The following is a 23920-nucleotide window of genomic DNA, read 5'->3' on the forward strand; positions in this document are numbered from 1 at the left end:
TGCACGCACGCATGCTGGCACACTCCATGTCTCCTGGGTTCTTGGAATGTAAGGAGAGAGAGGAGAAGTTCCAGGGACTCCAGATGTTTGTTCTCTGGCTTCCTGGGCCCTCCAAAGGCAAATAACTTTGGATGCCAGCCTGCCTGCCTGGGCGGGATGGGCAGGGGGTGGGGTGTGTGAAGATCCTGCCCCGTGACTGGAGCCTTACCTGATGATGTAGGGCCCAGGCCCATGGCCGGCTTCCCCGGAGCTCATGGGTCCATCACCTCGCCTCTCTGGGGCTCAGGTCCCTGATCTGAACAATGGAGGCAGAGAGGAGGTGAGACTGGATGGGTCTTCCCTGGAGAAATGGAGAGAGAGAGAGACATTCTCGGCCTAGGGTGCAGAAGAGAAAACCAAAGCTGGGGAGGGGAGACGGAGGGGCCCAGTAGGGCTCAGGGCAAAGCATAGGGCCCCAGGCCTGCAGTGTCTTCACACTGATCTCCCACCTTACCAGGTGAAGAGCTGCTCCTCTAGCTGCCCAGAGTGGGGCAGGTATCCGCCCAGCCCTTGCTGATCCACAGGGGGCAGGGAGGGCGGGAGGGGAGGATGACAGTCTGAGTCGTGAGCACCTGAGGACAGGCCACAGAGCAGAGCACAGCAGGGAAGGGCACTTGAGTAGACCAGCCCAGGGCAGGTCTGGAACATAGGAGAGGACTGAGGATGGCCAGGTGCAGGAGATGGAAATGGACAGCCAAGGCCTGGAGGTGGAGTGGGGAAGGGGTGGGGGGCATAAGTTTGGAGAGTCGGGAAGTGGCTGGAGCTCAGGGAGTCAGGGGGAGCAGCAGTGACCCCACTGTGAGGGCTGAGCACTTCATGCCCAGCTGCCCATAGGCCTGGGAGCTCAGAGCCTATCCCAGCTCCTGGAGCCCTGGCGGTCTCACAAAAGGAGGACTACAGTCAGATGTAAGTTTTAACCAAATACTGCAGGTAAGGGTGGGGGCAGTCACAGAGGCCCCACTCTGGGGAGCGTAGTGGATGGGAACCCAGAGGCAGGGGCATGCCTGAGATGAACACAGCCCAGAAAATTCCTCATTCCAACCCCAATAAAGAAGGGCTATTTTTAGGAACAATAAAAGTACTCACACATTCCTGCAGGGCCAGGGAAAAGGGAGGGGGGTCAGGAGTCAGCACAGAGGGAAAGGGTGGACCCCACTCCTCCCTCCAAATCTGGCTTTGTCTTCAGGGTCTCCCCCTCAGGGCTGGGGAGGCTTTGTGACCCTGACCAGCCATGCCCCTCCCTGGTCTGTCCTCAGGGTCCCTTCCTGGTTCTGTGTCTGTCCCTCTGCCTATGAATTGGTCTTGTCTCTGTCCCAGTCATTTTCTCATACTCCCCTAACCCCCAGCCCCCGATCTGGGGACCAGCTGGGATGGGCCAGGCCCTGAAAGTTGCCAAATACAGTCATGGGTCCCAGCAGTGAGGCTGGGAGAGATGCATACCAGGGAAGATAGACAGCAAGGGGGACAGACATGGAGAACGCAGGCAGGCTGAGGAGTAGGGAAAAGAGAGCTCAGAACCAGCAGGGAGAGCACCAAAGCAGGTGCCATGGCCCTGGCAGCTCCCCTGTGTCCTGCTCTGTTTTGTCCTGGGAGGAGACCACCCTGCCAGGCCCACCCTCCCTCCACCCCACTGCACCTCCCCAGGCCAGCCCTTCCCCCCTGCCCTCTGGAGGCCCACACTCACCCTGTGCCAGGTGAATGCCATCCAGCGTTTACCTCCCACTCTGGGCCCTGTGTCTGGCACAACAGAAAAGACAAGAGGCCCAGTCCCTGACGTGCAGGAAGACATCCAGCTCCATCCTGCATATTAGAGGGGTGCAGCCAAGGCAGAGATTTGGAGGGGCCCAAAGGCGACAGTGCTCAAGAGGAAGGGAGCCTAGTGTGTCCGGAAGGGCTCTGGGCTGTGGCAAGGGCCCCCTGCCTCCAGGCTAGGCCCTGGGCAAGTCCTTTCCTGCCTCCTCTGGCCTTAGTCTACCCCCCATAAAGCTGGAGTTTGGGCTCTGGTCCTGCGGGAATACTCAGGAGGCCTGGGAGGAGAACAAGAGACCCACCCAGGAAGCCTGTCTGGAGGAGGTGACCTTACTCATGAAAGAAGGTGACAGTGATGATGCTCCTCTCAAGGAAGAGTCCTTCTGTCCTGACATGCTGTCCTCAGCCCTGTCTGCACCGGGAGATAATCCTACAGGTGAAGGACCTCCTGACCCACGAGATGCCTTGGAAAGGTTGCCAAAGGCACTCGGCACAAGGAGCCCTCATTCCTGAAGCTCCTTTTCCTCTGTCTAGTCACTGTGCCAGACTTGGGAAACCCTGAGAGTCTCAGCTGTCTTCCCAGCCAGAGGACCTCCAGAGATCATGCGGTCGGCCCTTCTGTTCAGTGATGACACGTGCCCCTCACAGTCCAGTAGGTTTGGGCACACAGGGATCCAGCTGGTCATTTTATTGCTCAGCAAACACCTCCTGTGGTGGCCTGGATGATGCTGGGGACCCAGGGAAGAGCAGGACACGCCTCTGTCTTCTGAGAGCTCCCAGTCTGATGGGGGAGCCGGACTGGGCGTGTGGCCCATGCCACGCCATGATGGGGGAGGCACTGGGCTGTCAGACCCCGAAGTGGGAGGGTCAGAATTTCCTACAGCAGGGCAACGACAAAATGTTCCTGGAGGGAGACCCAGTGAAGGCCGGTCAGTCACTCGTCATTCATTTATCCGTGTATCCAATTGTTCCTTTGGCCATTATTTCCTGGAACTCTTTTCTGACACTGTTCCTGCTGGTCCCACAGCTCCATCCTCCCTTCCTGCTGGGCCACCGGGCCTCTCAGGGGCTCTGGCCTTGCTTTGTCTGGCTCCTAACCCATCATGAGGGCCATCTGAGGGAGGGAGGCTAAGTTTGAAGATACTTTGGATCAAGGATCACAGAGCTGCAGGCCAGCCATTCTCCAGGGCACAGACTCCCAGGCAGGGCCCCATCCTTACTTGCATACCACTGGGGACAGGGAGCTCACCCCTTCCTCTTGCCCAGGCTTCTCTCTTATGGCATGACTCACAACAAGTTTACATCTGCCTCCTTGTGACTGTCCCTCTATGCCAGGAGTCAGGGACAGCATAGCGTCAGGTGACCAAGATGACTGGGACAGCCATGAAGGGGGCTGCTGGTGAGGTGCCTGGGATCAGATGTCAGTCCTGGCTTGAGCTGGGTGCCAAGGGAAAGGTGGGCGATGGGGGTGCAGGTCAGTATTGGCTCTGCCATGTGGATGAGGCAGCTGAAAGTGGGGGGCGGGTAGGAGAAGCCACGTGCCTGTTCTGGCCCTCCTTGATCTGAGGTCTGTCTCCCATGGCCACCTTCCCCTCCCCGTGCTCAGCTCCTCTCTCCCACCTCTGCCCACTCTGGCTGTTCCTATATGCCCTCCTCTCCTGACCCCAGACCTCGTTCTGGGGACTGAAGGGTCCCAGTGGGTCAGGCCCTTGGTGAGCTGATTGTTCACACATATTACCTTCCCTCCCCAGCTCCTTCCTCCTTCCCATCCTTCATCCACCCCCAAGCCTAGTCTCAGAGGGATGGGGGTTCTGGGGGGCCCTGGGACAATCCAAGGGCATTCTGGAGACGGCAGGAGAAGAATAGAAGCTGCAACTGACTCAGAAAGGGTGAGTGGCCAGAGGAGCTGGTTGTGACCATCGGAGGGGAGGAGCCAGCAGTGTGGGGACCGAGCTCCCTAGCGAGGGGGGAGACGCCCTGGGGGGCAGGGGGCACCACGACTGGGCTCAGGTGTATTCTACAGTGCACGTGTCTCCAGTGTGGCTCAGAGGCTGGGGACGCGGCCCTGTTGGAGTAACAACTGAAGCCGGAGTCTGCAAGGGTGGGAGGACGAGGTGGTGGCTGGGGGAGGGGCAGGGGGCAACAGAGGAGGGCGAGGGACAGGCCCCTCCTTGAGGGCAGGGCTCCTGAGTTCTGAGAGGCCCCTTCCACACATCCTTGTCCCACGTTACCCACTGTCCCACCTCAGTCTCTCCTCCCGGCCTCTTCTCTCCTGGGGGCCTTCCCCGTGGAGTCCCCCTCATGTGGTCTGGGTGGCATAGATTTGCCATCAGAGGACAGGCTGTTCTCATTTGCGCAAGTCCCCTCCCATTACTCCCCTCACCTAGAAAATGGGATGATCACAACAGGCACCCCTCCAGGTCCGTAGGAAGATTAAAGACACTGTATGTCCCTGGGTCTCAGCGTGGCCCCTGCACCAGCCGCGTGGCACCACCATCATGGGAAATGCAAAGTCCTGACCTCGGCCCAGATGTGCTGTATGAGAAACTGGGAGTGCGCCGGCACTGGCTGGTAGGCTCCCTGGGGGTCCTGGTGCGCACTCAAGTTTGCAAGCTGCTGGTGGACACAGCGGCTGCTTGAGAAAGGTGACTTCCCTCCCTTAATCTTGGCACCCAGCTCAAGCCAGGACTGACATCTGATCTAGTCCGGCTGTGACCCAGGTCTCTGTCCTGCCCGTTCCTTCAGATCAGGTCTCCCAAGAGTCCCCAAGCCTCTGTCCTCCATTCCCCTGCCCCCCATCCGGCTCAGCCTTGTTGAAAGGACGCTTGGGGATACAAGATCTTGGTGCTCACAGGCAGCTCCTCTCCGAGTATTTAAGCAGCAGGGTCTGTTAGAGGCAGTTCCTCGGGCAGGTGGCAGGCATGGGTGGGAGGAGGCGGGGAGGAGGGACTGCCTCTTGCTGTCTTCTGACTGCAGGGCTGGGCGAGCTCTGAGGGCTGTGTGGAGCTGCAGAATAAGCTTGGGGTTCTGGGCTCAGGCTGGAGTCCGAGGCCCAGCTGAAGTGGACTCTGTGGTCTGAGCCCCCAGGAGGCCTTCTTTGGGGGATTGCTGCCAGACACCCCATAGTGCAGCTGGGTTGCTAGTGCCAGGCGCATGCAGGGCACAGATAGAAAAATTCTCCTTCACCCTTGGGCCCTGTTCTCTGAGAAGATGAGAGACTGTGTATCCTGCCCACCAGAACAGAGGGCAGGAAGCAGGCATATAGCCAGCATCTGCCCCAGCACCCCTGATTTCTCCCATCGTGGTCACCTTCCTGGGCTCTCCCATCCTGTGGGTACCCATCTTGGGTCACGTGCTTTCTCTCAAGTTCTCAAGGTGACTCCCTGGAGGTTTGGGGAAGGCGGAGGCAGGAGAGACAGGAATGGGTGGGGGTGGGGGTGTGCAGGAGAGAGATGGCAGGAGACGCCAACTGAGAGGAGAGAGGATTTGGAAGTGGGCAAAGCCACTGAGACGTTGAGAATCATGGGGGTGAGACAGGAGAGCAGCTGTGAGAGAAGGACATGGACCAGCGGAGACACAGGAGAGAGACCCACTCGGGGGGCTCGGGATATGCAGCCCCAGAGGGAAGGGAAGAGGAATAGAGAGTATGAGGGCTTCAAGGCCTAGGGGCATCTTGAAGGACATCCCCCAGAGAAGGGGACAACAAGGCCCACAGAGGTCCCCAGCCCAGGCCACCCAGGGGACCCAGCACAAGCAGTTGGATGAATCTGTATGGCCAGTCCCAGTCACACAGCCCGAGTCCTGAGAGGTTCTTGACAGTTGGGTTTGATGTCATGCCCCTCTGCCAGGCCACCAGGAAAGGCACTGTGAGGCTTCCTTCCAAAGGGTGGGGAGGGGTGCTCTAGGTTTCTGGCAGCTGGGGAGCCATAGGACGGTTTAAGGAGGTGGGGAAAGACATAGAGACTCATGGAGACAAGACAGGAGAGCAGCTTGTGACACTGACCTGGACCCTCAAGAAGGGCATGAGTCTCTGTACAGGTGGCACCAGAAGGGATAAGGCCAAGATCTCTGGCTTCAAAACATCCTAGGCATTGAGAAGGAGTTAGAAGTGGTTTGCTCTGGACCTCTTCCCAACCCCCAAAAGAGTAGAAAACCTGGTCCAGCCCCAGCACTGGCTCCAGAGGAGCCCAGACTCAGAAGAGACTCCCATTTCTTGGTACTGTGTGGGTAGCGGGTGGCTACAGTGCTGACTGACCCCCGTCTCCAACCACACACCTGCAGGAAGGCTCCCCACACCTGCCCATCCATCCCTCCCTCCAACCACCCACCCTGCCTTCCTCCCATCCTTCCATCCATCAATCCACTCATCCATCCATTCTTTCATCCACCCACCCATTCATACACACATCCATTCACCCATCCTCATTGAATTAAACGACAAAACCACAGAACTATATGCTGCAGAGCTGTAAAGACCCATTTTTACTAATGAGGAAACTGAGGCTGAGAAGAGGAAAGTGGCCTGCTAATGCCACACAGAAGTTCTGTAGTCAGTCTGGGACAGGACTGGAAATCACTGCTCTTTTCTACACCACAAATTCTCCTCTGGGGTCTGGGAAACCACTTGTTGTTACACTGATATTTATGCTGATGTTTGTTCAAAAAAGCTAGGAGGTCAGGAAATATGACCTTTTTCACCCACCGTGGGCCTGGGCTGTGTGTGTGTGCAGCATGTGTGCACACGTGTATGTGTGTGCACAGATGCTCATGCCTAAGTGTGTATTTGTGCATGCATTGTATGTATGGTTGCATTTTTATCTGTGTACATGTCTGTGTGAGGGTGTGTGCATGTGTGTTGGGCAGAGTTGTGCGCATTCTCAGCTCTCCCCACTGACTCCTCCCTTCACTGAGGCAGCTGCTCTGCTCTCATAGCTGCACCTCATGAGCTTTGGAATTTGGGCTATTTCCTTCCCTGAGCTGATGCGGTGGAGGTGAAGTTGCTCTGACATGTAAGGAAGATTCAGGTAGGAGGTGGCATTTGAAAAAGTCTTGAAGGCCCCTTCAGGAGCCAGGTGTAAAGTGGTCCTACCCTGCTGTGGTTCCTGCACCCAGAAACTCCACTCCTGGGGCAGGCAGGGCAGGGCCAGGAGGTGGACAGACAGGAATGCTAGGTGAGAGCCCCAGGCTTCATCAGCCATGTCTGCATGGGCCCACTCTGACCAAGGCCATGAAGCCTCCTCCCTGTTGCTGCCCCAGCTCGCCCCAAGTTTGCTTCCCCTCCCCCCTCACCACCACATCCTGCCCTTAGCCTGTAGTCACAGAAAACTGATCAGTGTAAACAAAGGCCAGACAAGCACCTGCCAATTCCACTAAAGGACATGTCCAGGCATCCCCCAATCCAAGTAAAGGGCAGGTCAGGAGCCCACCAATCAGAACAAAGGACAGAATATTTTCTCTAAGCCCCCTGGGGAGGGAGCCTGAGGGGATTGGATGCAGAGAAGGAGCTAGACAGGAGCTGGAGATCCAGAGATTTGGGTTCTGGATCAGGTTCTGCCCTGACTGGCTGGTTGACCTCAGATGGGACATTGCTTCTCTTTGAGCCTTGGTTTCCTCATCTGTCAAATGGTGAGACTTAGCTGTCCCAAGCCTGTGGTTTTGAAAAATTTCTCCCCCCACGTTAGAGTTCACTCCATCACTTTGACTGCTCTTCTCCGGCTTCCATAGCACACACATCAAACTCCACAGAAGGGCAGAGCCCCTCAGGGCTCAGCTTGTCTGCTCCCCACACCCCCATCCACCTCCAGGCAAAAACAGACCTGAACCAGCACCACCTTCTGGAGCCTGCCCTGGGAGCCCTGGGCTGAGGAGCCTGGGTTGGCAGACTTTATTCTGGGATTATTTGGAGCATCAGCTCTTCCTTCTCTCTTTAGACTACAAAATTGACTTCAAAAGGCCACAGTAGCCCACACGTACATGGTGTGTGCCAGTGTTACTGAGAAAGAGCTGCACCCCTGTGAACCTGTGTGCATACCTAGAGGGTGTCTAAAGGCGTGCTGGGGCGTTTCTGCAAGAATAAGGGTCTGGGGCTATGTGGCCAGCTATGTGTGGTGCTGAGGGTACGTGAACTGTGATGAGGAAAGCCTAAGGGTTAAGGACAATTGATCCAGTTTGGGGATTATTAATGTTTGGAATCAGCAGCGTCTGATGTCCAAGGGTAGAAATGTTCTCTCTGACCAAACATATCTTCATCCTTGAGGAGTGGGAGGCATCAAAGGGATGCTGGCACGTGGGACAGCAATGCCAAGTAAGCTTTCAGGGAGAAAGGCCACTGCTGCCTCCCTCTTTGGAACATAGGACTGGGATGGGTGGGGTGGGATCTGGGAGGAAACTGAATCCAAGAAGACTCAGGGTGAAATTTGGAGCTGAAGCCTGGACCACAGGCTTCATCTGGACACCAAAGCAGAACTCCCTTCTGTGGCCTTTCTGAGAAATGGACATTTAGCCCATTCTTGCACAGCCTCAGGGATGGGGAGCTCATTTCCTCTCTCTTTCCTGGTGGCCTCTGCCTATATAGCATGGTTCAGCCTAGAAGAAGGTCCTTCATCCCACTGGACCAAGACCAGCCTCCTTGAAATCCTAAGGGTCTCCAGGCTGTCCCTGGGGCCAGGGTCTGGGTCTGCTCTGCTTTAGGCTAGGCGCCCAAGTTCTCCAGTCTGAGTCATATATAGGACTTGGTTTCCAGTTTCCTCCTTACATGGGTCACCTCCTCCGAACTAGGCATGGTCTAATCAGCGTGTATAAGTGGGGAAGCCATCATCTAAAGCTAATAGATCTTTATTAATATGGCATGCAGTTTCAGCATTTGTACTTATTACCAGCCATACATACACTAAGGACTCATGCTGAGCTGATGGTCCACTAAGACCCTCAACCTCATATCATTTTTACATGAATGGGGGCCAAGCTATGTCTCCTTCATCTTATAGTTAATCACTTTGCCTTTTGAACACAGACCTAGCCATCCCACAGGGAAGACATCAGAAAGAACTTCCAAGGGCTAGCGGGGAGGGCATGGCTGAGTGGATGGTATGAGTCATGATCCTGCCTTGGCCCTGGATCCGTTGTTCCATTACCCTTCTCTTTGATTCCTGTGGCTCTGGCCAAGTTAATAGAGCGAGAAGCAGGGACCTTTCTTGTCTCTGTTCCGCCTTTCCAAGGACAAGGCCTGCTCCTGGGACGGGAAGGCTGTAAGGCAGTCAAGGCTGACTTCTCCTTTCTCTCCTATCTTGCCAGGGGCTGGCACAGCTATGTTTCTTCCCGCCTTGTGGGTTCATGTACCCCTTGGACTTTTTCTACTCCCAACCCAGCCTCTCACTAGGCTGAAAAATGATTGGGTGAGACCTCTTCACTTCCTGGGGAAAATGAGTGGGACCCAGATTCAGTGAATATTTAGCTGAGCATCTACTCTGTGTGGCTACTCTGTGAAGCACTATTAGGGCTCAGTTCCATTTTATCTTCATATCAACCTGTAGGAGAGAGAGCCACAGTTGCCCCCAATTTACAGATAAGAAGATGGACTTACCAAGGCATGCGCTGCTAATAAGTAGTGCAACTAGGATTCAAATCAGGGGGTTTTGTTTGCTTGTTTTGCTTTGTTTTAATGTGGAAGCTTGTGTGTTTTTTTACTATGCCAGAGTTGTCCTAAGCCAAGGGATAAGGGACCTGGGGTCTAGTCCAGACTTGACCTCTAGACTTACTGTGACTTCTTTGCTATGCCCCTGACCCTTCTCTGAGCTGGTTTCTCCATCTGTAGGATGAAGAGAACTAGACATTCTAAAGCCTTTACTCTTGCTGGATTCTGAGATCCTGGGATTCAGCTGAGAGCCTTGGGCTCTGGGAGTCTGTGCTCAAAGCCTTCTGGGTAGATGGACTGCCCTGACCTACATGGAAAAGGCCCTCACTGCCCTTTCCTCTCTTCCAGGATGTTTTGCTGAGCCTAGGCTCTGTCATCGACATTGTGGGCTTGCAACGGGCTGTCAAGGAGGCCCTCTCAGCTGTGCTTCCCAGAGTGGTAGGTGCTTTGCTCCACATTTTCCCCACCCCCTAAACCTTTGCCCAGTTCCTTGCTGTATTTCACACAGGGCTGAGAAGGAGGGAAGAGCAGAGTCCCTGCCTAGAGGACTCTCATGGGGAAGTGAAGGGTTTGGGTGTATGTTCTGGGAGAGCTTCCTGGAGGAGAAAAAGCTGAAACTAAGCCTCAAAGAATGTATTTGTAGAGGAATCCTGGAATGTCTTGACATAGAAGGGGCCTCAGAGCTGAGCTGGAAAGATGATGCTTTCAGATAATGAAAGGGATTTACGTAGGCTAACAGCTAGGACATGGTGGGGTCAGGTCGGCCTTCAAATATGTACAGCCGGGGGGGGTGAGGGTAGACATGCACAAGAACTTCCTTGATGCCAGGTCTGGGAGGTGCTAGAATGGGGCTCAGCATTGATGAATGGATCTATGCTGAGTTAAAGTGTCCTGCCTGGAGACAGGAGGCTGGACAAGGTGACCTCTAGAAACCTTTAAGCTTTTCTCTGACCCATCCCAACACCATGGATGAGGTTGCAGATTAGAGAATGGTTGCCTAGGCCCATGGTCACCTGCTCACTATGGTTGCCTGCGCCCAGAGTGCCTTGGTGAGGGGACTGTGCCCCTCTTCAGCTGCCCCAGGCCACTCCCCAACCTGGCTCCAACGGCTACTGTTCATTCCTTAGGTAGTAGAATGGATAAACTGGCCCTCAAGACTCAAAGCAGCAGTGTCTTGGTTGTGCCACATAGAGGGAAGCAGGAGATTCCTGCTGGGAAGATGTCAGCTGGGAAGGGGTGTTTGACCCAGCCTAAGGGGCACAGAAGAATTCCTGGAGAAGGAGATGCGTGAACAGTCCCCGTGGGTTGGAATGTCTTCTCCCCTTCTCAAGACATTGGCCAAGTCCAGGCTCTGCTCCAGGAAATAAGGCTAATTCAGAATGTGACCCCCTCCCACCCCACCCAACCAGAAGCCCATTGTGTCTGAATCTGCTTGATGGATGAACCACCCGAGGCACAGAGAGGGAGGGCACTTCCCCCAAGGTCACACAGTATGACAGGGACAGATGGGGCTTGGCACCTAAGCACCCTTGTTCCCTCTCCCTAGCTCTGCCTTTACAAAACCTCCTAGAAGTTCAGAACCCAGGAGGACTAATGGGTGAGCTTTATTGAGCGTGAAATTGGTAGGAAGTGGGTGGTGTGTTGGCACCCAAAAATAAATCCTCCCAGGGAAGGATGGGACTGAGGCAACATCTGGCTTGGGGTGGAGAAACATCTGGAAAGAAGGGAGTGGGTACTGGCAGGTCAGTGTCTGCAAGGCTGTCCTGGGCCCCTCTGTGGCCACTGAGGCTGCCCTGGGACGAGGAGGAGGAGGTGACCGGCTGGGTCTTCATAGGGTGCCTGGTGGTTATGCCAGCATAGATACCTTAAACGGGACTAATTTTATCCCCAAAGTTGGGGGCTGAAAGACAGCTGCGGTCAGGCAATTATGTTCCTGGGACTGTGGGAAATGTCTACCAGGGCCCATCCAAGAGGCCTGCATGAGCTAGGGAAGCCCTGACTTGGGGGAGCCCTGGCTTGATTGCATGGAGGGGTGAGGAATGGAGGGGTCTGCTCTGCCTCCAGGGATGGGTGGGGAGATGGAGGGGGTCTGCCCTGCCTCTGGAGATGGGTGGGGAGTCAGGGGGTCTGCTCTTCCAGAAGGGAGGGGTGGGGAGTGAGGGGTCTCCCTGCCTCCTAAGTGAGGAGAGCCGCTGGCACCTGGACCCCTCATCAGCACCCATTGTGCAGGCAGCCCCAAATACAGATGGCACTGATGTGTCTGAAATGGTTCCCTCCTTCTCTCCCATAAACTCAGCTAATTTTAACCCAGAGGGCTGCAAGTGAGGGGGTGGCAGACAGAAGGACATCCGGATATGAAATGATGAGCGACATCCTCCCTGCATCCCCACCCCCCCATCGCCCATCCCTCTCTCTGCCAGGGCAGGCTTCTGTGTGAGCCTGGGGCCAGCTGGTCTCTTAACCTCTTTGAGCCAAATCCCTCAGGCCCCTCCCAGGCTGCTAATGGGGTCAGATGACAAGAAGGAGGCTGGATAAAGATAAGGGGTGGGTGGCCTCCTTTCCACTGATTTCTTCATCCCTGAACTCCCACCTAGACCCTTACCAGGGGGACAAGGCGGCCCCAGGCCTTGGCCTCGTAGGCCCCTCTCACTTCCCTCAGGCCCTATCATTCCCCACCCATGCCACCCCTGGGCTTGGCTCAGGTTCTCTGGAAGTAGGATTGGGTCATCCCCTGGGTGCTGGGAGAGGGGGTGGACTGGCTGGGGACAACTAAGGGCAGCAAAAACTGGCTGGCACGATTGTGGACTCTCACAGTCACCGAAAGCAGCTCCTGCTGTGAGGGATTCCACACTTCCTGAGGGTGGGCCCTCAGTACCTGGCCCTAGTGTCACCTCCTCTGATGCCATCAGCAGAGAGGACAGCCCTTCATCCTCCCACTGAGAAAACAACTCCCCTCAGGATACTTAGCCCCCTTGCTGGTGTCTGGGTTTCCCTTGTCACAGTACCTTGTGGGCTGTGCTGAGTGGGAGTTGTTATAGACCCCCAAGGGGAGCCAGTCCTGCTTGGAAAGAATGTGGATTTTCACCTGTGGGCCAGTGAGGACAACTTTTTCCACCAGGACATGGGCTGGAACTGAGGCCAAGTCTGCTCTGGGCCTGGGGGAGGGTGGGTTGACAAGCTGAAGACTTGATAAGCTTCTAGCAGAGCTGTGATCTCACTCCAGGAGGTGATCACTCCAAAACACAAGTCTGCTCTGTCTATGAGTGCTCATCACCTGCCTGGCAGGTGCCCCTAGGCATCTGCCCCCAGCTTGGTTTACCTACCCTTGAAGTTCAGCCCTCCTGACCCAACCCACATCCCATGCCCCCTGCCGCCACTGTTAATTCCATAAATGCTCTATGCTCTTTACATCGACATGCCTGCAACTTGGCACAGAAGCCATTCTTTTGTGCCTCACCCACTCCCTAAATGTGTCTAATTCCCACTCCATTTATAGCTTCAAGGTCACTTGCTCCAGGAAGCCCTCTTAGCTTGGGTCACAGTGTATAGTTTCTTATAGACGTGTTTGTGTTTCTTAAGGCAGGAGGGAAGCTTCCAGGGCCTCTGAGCCCCTCCTGGTATGGGCCTGCCTGTGTGGATGCTCAGTTATTGTTTGCTGAGGCTGGAATCATGGAAGATACCCTGGGGTTGGGGGGTAGGATTTGTCGGCATCTTCAGCGCATCAGACCCTTTTCCCATGCCTTGGATTTGGGGTGATAGGTAAAGAAAGCCAGCAGAGTCATGGCACACTGCCTGCCCAGAACCTCCTCCAAGAAGAAAGGGTGAGGGGTTAAGTTCCTAAGGGAGTGTGTCCTCCCTCACTGCACTTTACAATCACCTGCAGAGTAAAAACCAACAGATGCCTGAGCCCACTCCCAAAGGGTCTGTGACCCTGTCACCCAGACCTCTATACAGGCTGGGACTGGGCAGCTGGGAGGGCCTCTCCGCAGGGTCTCACGAGTGCCTTCCATCCTAGGAGACTGTCTACACCTACCTTCTGGACAGAGAGTCCCGGCTGGTGTGTGAGGACCCCCACCACGAGCTGCCCCAGGAGGGGAAAGTCCGGTGAGCCATTCTGTATCCCATTGTCCTTTCACATGTCAAGGATCTTAGGCCTGGGGTATCTTCCAAGGTCCTCAGCTTCCCTGCCAGGCAGGCTCTTTGGCCAGGCCACTGACTTCAGCAGAGAGGGGAGAAGCGATGTCTTCTCTTGTGGTGTGTTAGGGGAGTGGACAGCACAGGGAAAGGGGTAGCTGGTAGGTTTTCTCCTAGAGAGTGATTCTAAATTGCTTCTCAGAGCTGAGTCTCAGGATGTCGGGGCTGCGCTTCATCAGTTAGAACCCCAGCAGGCTCTGAGAACTGCCTGGGAGGTTCTCACAGAATCACAGAATGCTAGACCCGGAACACACAGTGTCAGCCCAGTATCTGAGAGCAAATCAGAGGCAGTGCCCTGCTGGGGGTTCTAGAGCCTTACTGCCTGGGTTCAAACTCAGCTCCCCATTTACGAGCTGTACAACCTAGTGCAAGGTATTCAACCTCTCTGTGCCTCGGTTTTCATGTTTGTACAGTGGTGATAATAATGCTTATAGTTTGTTGGGAGGATTAAATGAGTTTAATACATGTAAAGCACTCAAAGGTATCCATAATGAATGCTAAATGTCTGATATCATTTTCATTGTGATGGAATGCAGAATCATGACTTTAGGAATATGGGCTAGCACCCTCTGGTCCTCTGATACCTCAGCCTATCAAATTCAGCCTCCTTAATTTCCAGATGGGCCACCATCACAAGGTATGTGCAATGCCACATTCCTGAAGTGCTGCTGAGCCAGGCCTGGGGCATGGTCTCCTGGCTCCTGGCTGTTCAGGGGACACTGAGGGAAAATGGAACTTGCCTGATGAGAAAGAGTGATGATGGGTAGGAGTGCTGGTCCAGAAGAGGGCAGGCCACAGAGGACGTGGTCACTGCCTTTGAGGCACACAGGGCCATCATGGGCCCAGGGAGCACTGGGTTGGGAGCTGAGGGCTGAGTGGGCACCAGCGGGAGTGTTCAAGACAGCGCCCCATGCCCTGGGGGAGAGCTTTTCCAACAAGCCAAGATCCAGGGATGTGGCTTTCAGGGAGCAGCTGGCTGGCCAGGCACTTGCCTCTCACAGAGGCCATGGAAGCATTGCTGCTTGGGGGTGTTGGAGGCCTGGATGCTGAGCTGCTGGTGGTTCTGAGGCCCCTCCTGGCCCTCGGAACCCTGGATTCTTGGATGCTGTCTCTGTCCCAGTCCTTCCCCATGGAATGGGCTGATGCCTCTTGAAGCCTTCCCACCTCCTGTTCTCCTGTTCGGCTCCCCAGCAGGGTGGGTGACACTCTCCCCTTCCACATCTCCAGGCAGCTCCTCCCGCTAAGAACTGTGTGAATCAAGCCAGCCATGCCCTGTCTACAAGGCGGCAGGACAAGGCTGAAGGTCTTTCAAATCTTACGGTCAAAAGTGCTATAATATCCCCTTTCTCCTTTAAGCCACCATCCCCACGCCTGAATCTCAAGAACGTCACTTAATATTACCTGCCCCATCTGGGAAGTTTCCTCATAGAGGCCTGGGAAGGCCTTCCTGAGAGAGGCATGTGGACCATGAGCCCAGAAGGCAGGAGAAGAGGAGACCTCCCTTCCGGCCTCAGTCTCTTTCTCTATAAAATGGGTGGAGCTGGGTACAGAGTCCTTTCAGTGGTTCCTCTGTGGCTCTGGGCCCATCAGGAGACCAGGCGCCCGCCCCAGGCTGAGGTGGCGCCTGCGGCTCCGGCAAGGCCCATTGTGTGAGGTGGTGGTGTGTGCCCCTCCAGGAAGCCTGGAAGATGGCACAGCTGGCAAACAGCAGCAGGTGTGAAGTGGAGGTGGATCATAAAGACAGATAAGGGTGCAGGAGAAAGGGTAGAGGATGGGCGCAGGGTGGAGATGGACCAAGGGGAGTAAGGAGTCCCTGCCAGCTACCCAGCCCTGCCTGACATTGCCCCCTCCCACTCTGTGGCCTCACAGACACCTGGTTTTGTGCCCACATGGGTTTTAGGTTTCCTGTGCTCGCTCCTGCTCATTCTTCCTTCGCAACGTCCTTCCCTGTTCCATCTCGACCAACCCCACATTTCCCTTATCTCCCCCTGCCCAGCCAGAGGCCCTTAGCTGCCTGGCCCATAGTTCCTGGGCACGAAGGAGGATCAAATTATCAAAACAGGTGTCTGGGCCATAGTGGCCTCTCTCAGAGATAGGTCTGTCCACAAGATCCCTGGGCTGTGAGTCAGAAGACCTAGATTGCCTTAGCAATCTCATGCAATCTCCCCAAGTCCCAGTCTTAACTTCTGTGAGGTTATAAGGCTGGACACCATGATGTCTGAGGGTTAGTCCAGCTCTGCATTCTAGGCTGCAAAAGGCCTCAGGGCTAGAGGGGAGAGAGGCTGGTGGGCTGCCTGGGTGAGGGGCTTCCCTGAAGGCTTCACCTCCTTCTTGTTGGTGCCCCGCCTCAATCTCCCTGCTTATTTCAGTCCCCAGCCCTGCCAACTTCCTCTTATTGTGTCTCCTGACATCTTAAAGCCTCTGATTACCCGCTGCTGAGTGCAGTGAAATCTGGGGCCTTACAGCTGCAATGGAGATGTGCCCACGCCAGCCCCAGCTGGTTGTCTCTCTCCACTACCATTTGGGGTTCCCAGGGCCCACCCTTGAGAAATTGCTCCCTCAGAGCTGACCTGGTCCCCTCTCACTGCAGAATCTGTCCCTCTGATTTGTCTTAAAGGGCACAGGTAATAGTCTCCTCCTATCCCTGGAGTGCCACATGCTAGGAGAGGGAGAAGAGGGTTCCAGTCCTGGCCTGAATGAAAATTTTTCTTCAAGAGATATGAAAGGTCACAGCAAGGCTGAGGCTCAGGGCAGGGGGTTCAGTGAAGGGGGTGGGGCCTCACCAAAGAAGGGGCTCAGAAGACTGGAAGAGGACCTGGGCACTCAGCTCTTTCCAGGCCATTGACCCCACCAACAGAGAGCCTTTCCCTCTACTCTTTCCACTAAACAAATAGTTGTAAAAGGGACAGAACCATCATAAAACCTATGCCCGTTCCCCCCTCCACTCTACACCCATCTGTCTTTACCTTCAGCAGGACACGCCATGACCACCCAGGTGTCTGGGCTCAGTCATTAGCTTTCAATGTACAGGGTTCCCTCCACCCCCAACCATTAGCCTGGCAAAGCAGGGAAGGGATAGGGGAGAGGAGGCAGGCTGGGGGCTCTGCACTGAGGGGTGAGCCTTGGGGGTGTGAGCAGTAGACCCCCTCTGGGTTGGGAACACTCAGCCTTGGCATTCCCCTCCCCTTCCAGTTTGTGGGTGTCTTGGAACCTTCAGGGAGCAGTTCCAGGAAGGGTAGCGTAAAAGGACTTGCAAGTGGGTAGGTTGGTGGGAGCATGGCCTGGCACAGCCCTACCTGAGACTGTAGGTTGTGGCTGGGCCAGGGAGGACGGGTTGTAGAGTGAGGTGCCAAGGTGTGGGGGCTTCTGAGCGTCGAGCCCCCTTGGAGACCCCAGCACTTGGTGGGAGGTCTAGGCACAGTCAGGGTTGACCTGCCCCAGCCTAGCCTCTCCTCTGCTATCCAAGGACCACCAAAACTAGGGGGCCCTCACTAAGACCAGGTTTCCGGCCTCTGAGGTTCTCCCTCCCTAGTGAGAGTTTTACCTAGCAGCCAGCATGATCAGCCTGAGTCAACCCTGACCTTCCCCTTCCCCTGCTCAAGTCCCTCCTGGGGCTCCCACTGCCCTTAGGGTCAAGCACAGCTCCTCAGGGCCCTGGCTCCTATCTGGCCTTGCTCCCTGCTGTCCAGCCACACCAGCCTCTTTGCAGTTGGCCCATCCAGCAGGCAAACATACTTTCTCTCCTCTGAGACTTTGCACAGGTAGTTCCCTCTGCCTGCACATCCTTTCCTGTCTGTCTTGATAACTTCTGCATGTCTTTTAGGGTTCAGCTCAGATATCTCCTCCTCCAGGAAGCCTTCCCTGAGCTTACTTCTGCCCTCTGCCTCGGCAGGCTGGGGCCCACTCTTCCTGCCTTTGTCAGAGCCCTCATTGCAGCATTCGCGGGAGGCTGCATGTCAGTCCCTGCATGACACTGGAGCTCCTCTCCTCATCTCAGTCATCAGTACCAATCCTGACCCAGAAGGACCCCAAATAAATACTCTGGAGTATTTCAGACTTCAAGTAGGATGTTCCCATAGGATTTTAGTTGAGAAAACCTTCTCTGGCTCTGGTATGGGGGATGGATTTAGGAGACCTGGCAGGAGGCAGGCAGCTAGGGGAGAGGCTGCAGGTCTGGGGAGTGATGTCTCTGTTCAAGCTGGGCAGTGGGTTGGGGTTGGAGAGCAGCGATAGTTATGAGAACTGCCTGGGAGGTGACCTGCCCATTGGATGGGGGAGGTGAGGAAGAGGAAGGCAGCTAGGACAGTTTGTGGACAAGCCACAAAGGACCCAGGGGATGGCTGTGCCCTTTAGGGGTAGCGGTAGATGGGATAAGCTCAGATTGGGACTGGGTGTCTTTGACAACCTTGGGGACACCCAGGGCAGGTCTCTAGGAGGCCTTTGGGTATCTGGGTCTGGAGCTCATGAAAGTGGGACTGGAGAGTCACAAGGCCATAAGCACAATGGATGGCGTTTTGTGCAGAAGAGAATAGCTGAGGGCGGATCCTTCATCAGGGTCCCGAGGGAAGGAAGGGGAGACGCCAAGGGAGCCCCTGGTCTGGAGGTGGGAAGCGAGGGGTCAGTGGGATGAAGCTGCAGCGCTCACTGGCCAGCAGTGCAGGGCCCAGCACCACCTTGTGGCTGCCCATGAACCGGACTGTCAGGAGCCCAGTGGCTGAGCTGGGTCCACAAGAGGGGGTTTGGCTGGAGGTCACCAAAGCCAGACCCCTGCCTCCATGAAGCCCCAGCCTTTATCAGTTTAGTCATCAGGAAATGTGGCTGCCATTGCCCTCCTGCCGCCCTAGATCCCTACTCTCTTCCTGGGGTGATTGGCATAGTCTGACAACTCAGAACTGGAGACCAGCACTCTGGGAGCCTAAAGATCCAGGGTGTGAGGGCTGGAAGTGGGGAGACACCACTAGTTCTTATGGATTCTGATCCAAGTGGCCAGGATGTTTCAGAATGCTGTGTGACCTTGACCAAGACGCTCAGCCTCTTAGGTCCCCGATTTCTCTAGTGCCTGTGATCTCCTGATCTGGAGACTTGCAGCCTGCCCCTCTTCTTCCTCATCTGCCCTGCTCTGGGATCCCCACGGGGACCCCACATGCACACACCAAGAGTTCCAGCCCCACAAGCTTCTTTTCTCTAAAGGCCAGGCAGTTCCTACGAACACAATTCAGTGGAGGCAGCATGAGGGATGAGAAACCCAGGACAATTAATCATGAGGGAGTGACACTTGGTGAAAAATCAGGCACTTAATTAGGCAGGCAGAGCCAGAGGCCTGGGGGAAGGGTGGTATGGGCAAAGAGAAATTCCTTCTTTCTCCACTAACCTCCCCTGCCTGGGTTCCCACCACCCCTCCCCTCCATCACACCTGTGCCCTTTGCCTCCTGGACATTCATGCCAATTCTCTGTTGGGGGCTCACACCTCCTTAGGTCTTTAGGAAGGTTCAAGCACACTGCTTAGGGGTTTAGGCTCCAGTGCCAACTGCCTGGGTTCAAATCCTGGCTCTACCACTTACTAGTCATGGAACTTTGGACAGGTTACTTAACCCACCTTAGTTTCTCTACCTGGAAATGGAGATGATGATAATATTTAATTCATTAAATTGTTGGGAACTCTGAGTTCATCTATGTGAGCTGCTTGGATTGGGCATGGCATACCAGGGATGTCCAGTAAACTTCATTTCTGATGATCGTCTCTTCACAGGAGTCCCACTCTTGTGCTTAGCGCTGAAATCTGCTCTAGAATGATTTTCTGAAGGTGGAGACAGTTCAAATTCTACTCTCCTCCATCTAGTTCTCCCTGGGAGGCTCAGAGGGTTTGATCACTTGCCCGAAGTCAAGTAGTAGCCTGGGCAGGATTTAACCCAGGCAGCCTCGCTTTGAGCCCTTGCTTTACTTGTTCTGGGGGATTTGTGCTGGGTTATAAGGTACCTTTCCCATATCTACGTGCAAGAGGCACCAGAGGTCGGCCAGAGGCCGCCTGCCCCTCTACACAGGGGGTCAGAGTCCCTGACTCTTTTATTTTTGCCTTCCTCGTGTCCACCCTGCAGTAGGTCAACTTGTCTGGATCCTTGCAGATGTGTGGGGTCCAACCTACTTGTGCGTCCCCAGGCCAGGGCCTGCTGCTTTTTGATCCAGGGGTTGAGAGGTAGAATCATGTCCTCTTTTCAGAGAGGCTGTGATCTCCCGGAAGCGGCTGGGCTGTAAGGGACTGGGCCCCTCCGACCTGCCAGGGAAGCCTTTGGCCAGGCTGGTGGCTCCCCTGCCTCCCGATTCCCAAGGTAAGGGCTGGGAGCTGGGCAGGGGCAGGGAGGGACTGCGGCCCCTGCTCCCCAGATCACCTCTGTCTTCCACCCTTGTCTTCATCTCTCTGTCTCCTTCTTTCTCTTGCTCTGTGTCTCTAGCAATCCCTCTAATTCTCTCTCTCTTGTGCTGCTAACCTCTCTGAGCCTCAATTTCCTGATATGTAAAATAGGGATGACAGAACCCACCACAAGTGGGTGTTGCAAGGAGGAGCAAAGGAGACGACGCATGTTAAGGGCCTGGCACATACTAGCGGTCAGTGGCCAATGGCCACAGCAACGATGTGCTCGTGCCTGTTGCTAGATGGGCTGCAGTTGTTGCCGTGCTCTCTCTGTCACTGTCTGTTTTTCTCTCTTCCTCTCCATGTCCCCTTTCCGCCATGTCTCTGCCTCATGTCTCAGTCTCTCTAGGTCTCTGTCCTCTGTCTCGATGTGGAAAGTGCACAAGACTGGGAGTCAGGAGACCTGACTTGCTGTGTGATCTTGGGCAAGTCACTTCCCCTTTCTGGACCTCAGTTTCCCAATATGTAAAATAGGGGTGCTCAGTTTTAATTACCTCCCTCCCTCTCAGGGTTGCTGGGAGGATCACAAGAAAATTGTCAAGTGAGGGGGTTTCCTTCTATGCAGGGGTCGTTTTGCTGTGGTTATCTTTGTTGCCACCTGAGGACCCCTCTCTCTGTCTCTCTGGGTCTCTGGGTCTCTCTGTGTCTCTGTCCTGGCCTCTCTCTGTCCGTGTCTTGTCTCCCTCCCTGGGTCCCGGCTCAGTATCTCTGGGCCTCACTGGCCCCACAGGACCACCTCATTGCCCTCTCCCCCTCAGTGCTGGTCATACCGCTGGTGGACAAGGAGGCTGGGGCTGTGGCTGCCGTCATCTTGGTAAGAGCCCATGCGAGGCATGGTGGGGAAGAGGACAGCAGGGGAGGGAGTGGTGGATGAGTCTGCCTGCTGTGTGTGTATGAGTGTGTGTGCGCGCGTGCGTGTGTGTTGGGAGCAGCAAGCAGGGCTAGAGTTAGGGGAAATGGGAGTCTGGGAGGAGTCTGAGGCTTCTCCCACACCCCAGCCCCCCGCCCCGCCTCCAGTGGGCAGGACCAAGTCGCTGGCTCAGTCAGCAACATTCGGAAGGATACACAAGCCCCATCTGCACCCTCGGCCCTGTGCAGCCCTTGGCACGGCCCTGACCCTGCTTCCTCTTTGGCATCCTCCCGGATGGGTTGGGGTCAGTGTCCACAGAAGATGTGAACAGTGAGGTGGGAAGGGTCTGAGAGATACCGAGGAAGGAAGGATGGGTAGACATGAACTGACAAAAAGAGACAGTGAGAGAACGCGCATAGAGATTAGGGTGGTTAGAGCCCAGGAGAGGACGCCCATGGGGCAGGCTGCCTGGGAAGGCGTCCAGACCCCCAGCTGAGGCTGAGGCTCTGGTAGGTGCCAGGCAACAGGGCAGGCCTCCTGGTGGTGGTGGTGGAGTGATGGAGGGGAAGGGGCCTCAGAGAAGGGGGAACGCATTACCCTGGTGGGGAGGAGGGTGGGGCCTGGCGTGAGACCCAGGCAGCGCTTCCCCTGCCCTCTGCTGCACCCTTGTGGAGCTTGCTAGGTTTCTGCTCCACTGGAGGGGGGTTGGCTCACCCTTACGGGCTCAGGTTCTGCCTCTACTCAAGGCTCTTCTCCCCTGTGAAGGTGGGCATGAAGAATCATTGTCCTGTCCTAGGAACAGAAGGGTTGCACCCCCAAATAGCCATTTTGGGGTCTGCATCTGCTGAAGCAGCCACCACCTCCATAAGGGGAAGACTTTGGGGTACAAACAGATAAATGAGCCAGGGACTCCTCCTGAGCTCATTAAAGTGGAATTAAAGGTTTCAGAGGCGCCTGACCTTTCCAGAACTGCTGGCAGGGAGGGCAGTGGGCGTGGGGGGGGCAGCGGGAAGAGGGAGGGAGAGGAGAGGGTATTTGGCTTGGGCTCCCGGTGCCCCCTGTCTGCCTGGCTGAGGGAGCCGTGGCCGTCTCGGTTTCTCCTGCAAGCTGCTCCCCCACCCCCAGCTGCTGTTCCCACAGGGAATGGATCTGCTGTTGGCACAGAGTTCTCAGTGCTACTGCCCTCCTTCTTTCAGTCCCAGTCTGTGCCAGAGCTCATTGCTTGGAAGAGGCCCAGGGCTAGGGGCAATGTGCAGGGGTGGGGGGTGGGGGGCAGTGGCTCTGTTGAGGGAAACTAGTCTGGGAGTGCCAAGTTTCTGAGAAGGACTTCCTGTGTCAGGGCTGGGAGGCTGGGTCAGAAGGGAAGCGATTCCCACAAGGGGAAGACGTTTGGAAGGTTGTTCCTCTTGGGCAGGATGGTTGCTGTGACCACTGTTCACCTTGGCTCAGGTTGGGCCAGGAGTCCGGGTTACAGCCCTCTCCGGGAGGGAGAAAGGCCTGGGTGTATGTGTGTGTTGTGTACTGGGAAGGGGAAGGGGTCGAATCACTTAAATTCAACCCACCCTAGCAAAGCCCTGCTCCAGGTTGGGTGCTGGGCAGAAAGAGGAGTCAGACCCATTTCTGCCTTCTAGAAGCTCAGGATCTCTGTACTGGTTTCAGTACAGAGCTGGGAGACTGAAAGAGAGTCTCTGAAGGCCGGGGACAGAAAGGTATCATGGAGTCATCCTACACCCACTGGACCTCCCCCCACGCCACTCCATGCTCCTGGGCTCTCAGCCCATCCCCACCCAGCGAGTACACCCATGCACACACACACATTCTCTCAGTGCACTCAGACCCTCAGTGCCCTCCTGCCACCACACACATTCATACTCACAATCATCTCCACTAGATGGAGATACTCAGGCATGCAAGCACACACACAGTGCAGCAGGGCAGGGACACACCGTCAGACCACGACTGGCCAAATGCACTGAACGCTGCTAGCAAGTGCTCTGGTGGCAGAGGCTGGAGCAGCAAGGGAGGAGTGGAGACAGCATTTGAGTGGGGCATGGGAGGAGGTCAACAGGCAGAGAAGAAGGGAAAAGGATATTCTAGGCAGAGGGAACAGCATGCTTAAAGGCAGGGTGAGGAGACAGGTAGTGGAGTGTTAGGGGAAGAGTGAGCCTGGTGAGGCTGAGGTACGGGTGACAAACTGTTGAGCAAGACGCTACCTTAGGCTTTGGCTGCCAGGAGAAGCTCCCAACATCCATCCCTTCACCACCTGAAATACCCTGGACAGTGAAGAGCTCGAGAGGCATTTGGATTATTCACCATCTGCCTCTCCTTCCAGCCTGCGCCTTCCTACTCAAGTAGAAACGCATTTCTCCAGGACACCCCTCTCCCAGTGCAAATCCATCTGACAGAGCCTGTCCTGCTGCTCCACCTCCTGGCTCCTGGGGCCACAGGATCTCACATCCTCTGGGAGGCAGCACAGGCTTCTATCCACCCACTAACCCATCCGCCGGTTGAAGACTTCTTGAGCACCCCAGGCATGTGTGTTAGGTGCTGCTAATTCAGCAATGACCTAGGCAGACTAGCCAGGCCCTCTTTCAGAGTCTGGAGGGGCAGGGGAGACAGACATTAAACAAGCAGCAAAATAAAGGTAGAATTGCAAATGATTTGGCAAGTGCTAGCAAGAAAGCGGGGAGCCCTGCAAGGAACAGTGGGGCCTGATGAAGAGTTGGGCAGCGGAGGGCTCTCTGAGGAATGTGCCTTCTGGTGCAGGACTGCCTGGGTGGGATCTGGGTCCCTGCAGCTTGTGGTCGGGGTGCCTTGGCTGCAGGTTCTTTGTGTGGAAAGAGTCTTTGGCTCTGTTCTTCAGTGCTGAAATGTTAAGTCGCTTTTAGGAGTGGGTGGCCCTTGGTCTCTGGCATTTGATGTGTGATTTGTGCCCACTTTCCCCCCAGCTGTGCCAGCCACACCATCTCCTTATATGGGGATGGGGTTTTCATGCAATTAGCCATGTTGGACTTGATGAGGGTGGGGAATGGGGAGCAGAACAGGG

The 23920-nt window shown here is 55.5% G+C and overlaps 1 protein-coding gene across 4 annotated transcripts in view; it reads left to right on the forward strand.

The window, feature by feature from the left end:
- Window positions 1-23920, forward strand: part of PDE2A (phosphodiesterase 2A) — an 87475-nt gene that overhangs the window by 47045 nt on the left and 16510 nt on the right. For all 4 annotated transcript variants that reach the window (XM_036888611.2, XM_036888614.2, XM_036888610.2 and 1 more), the window contains 4 exons: window positions 9770-9859; window positions 13437-13525; window positions 19832-19941; window positions 20783-20838. In XM_036888611.2, coding sequence (XP_036744506.2) covers window positions 9770-9859; window positions 13437-13525; window positions 19832-19941; window positions 20783-20838 — 345 coding nt within the window. The remainder of the gene's footprint in view (window positions 1-9769; window positions 9860-13436; window positions 13526-19831; window positions 19942-20782; window positions 20839-23920) is intronic.

This window comes from Manis pentadactyla, chromosome 9 (assembly GCF_030020395.1).
Source record: "Manis pentadactyla isolate mManPen7 chromosome 9, mManPen7.hap1, whole genome shotgun sequence".
Taxonomy (NCBI): Eukaryota; Metazoa; Chordata; class Mammalia; order Pholidota; family Manidae; genus Manis; species Manis pentadactyla.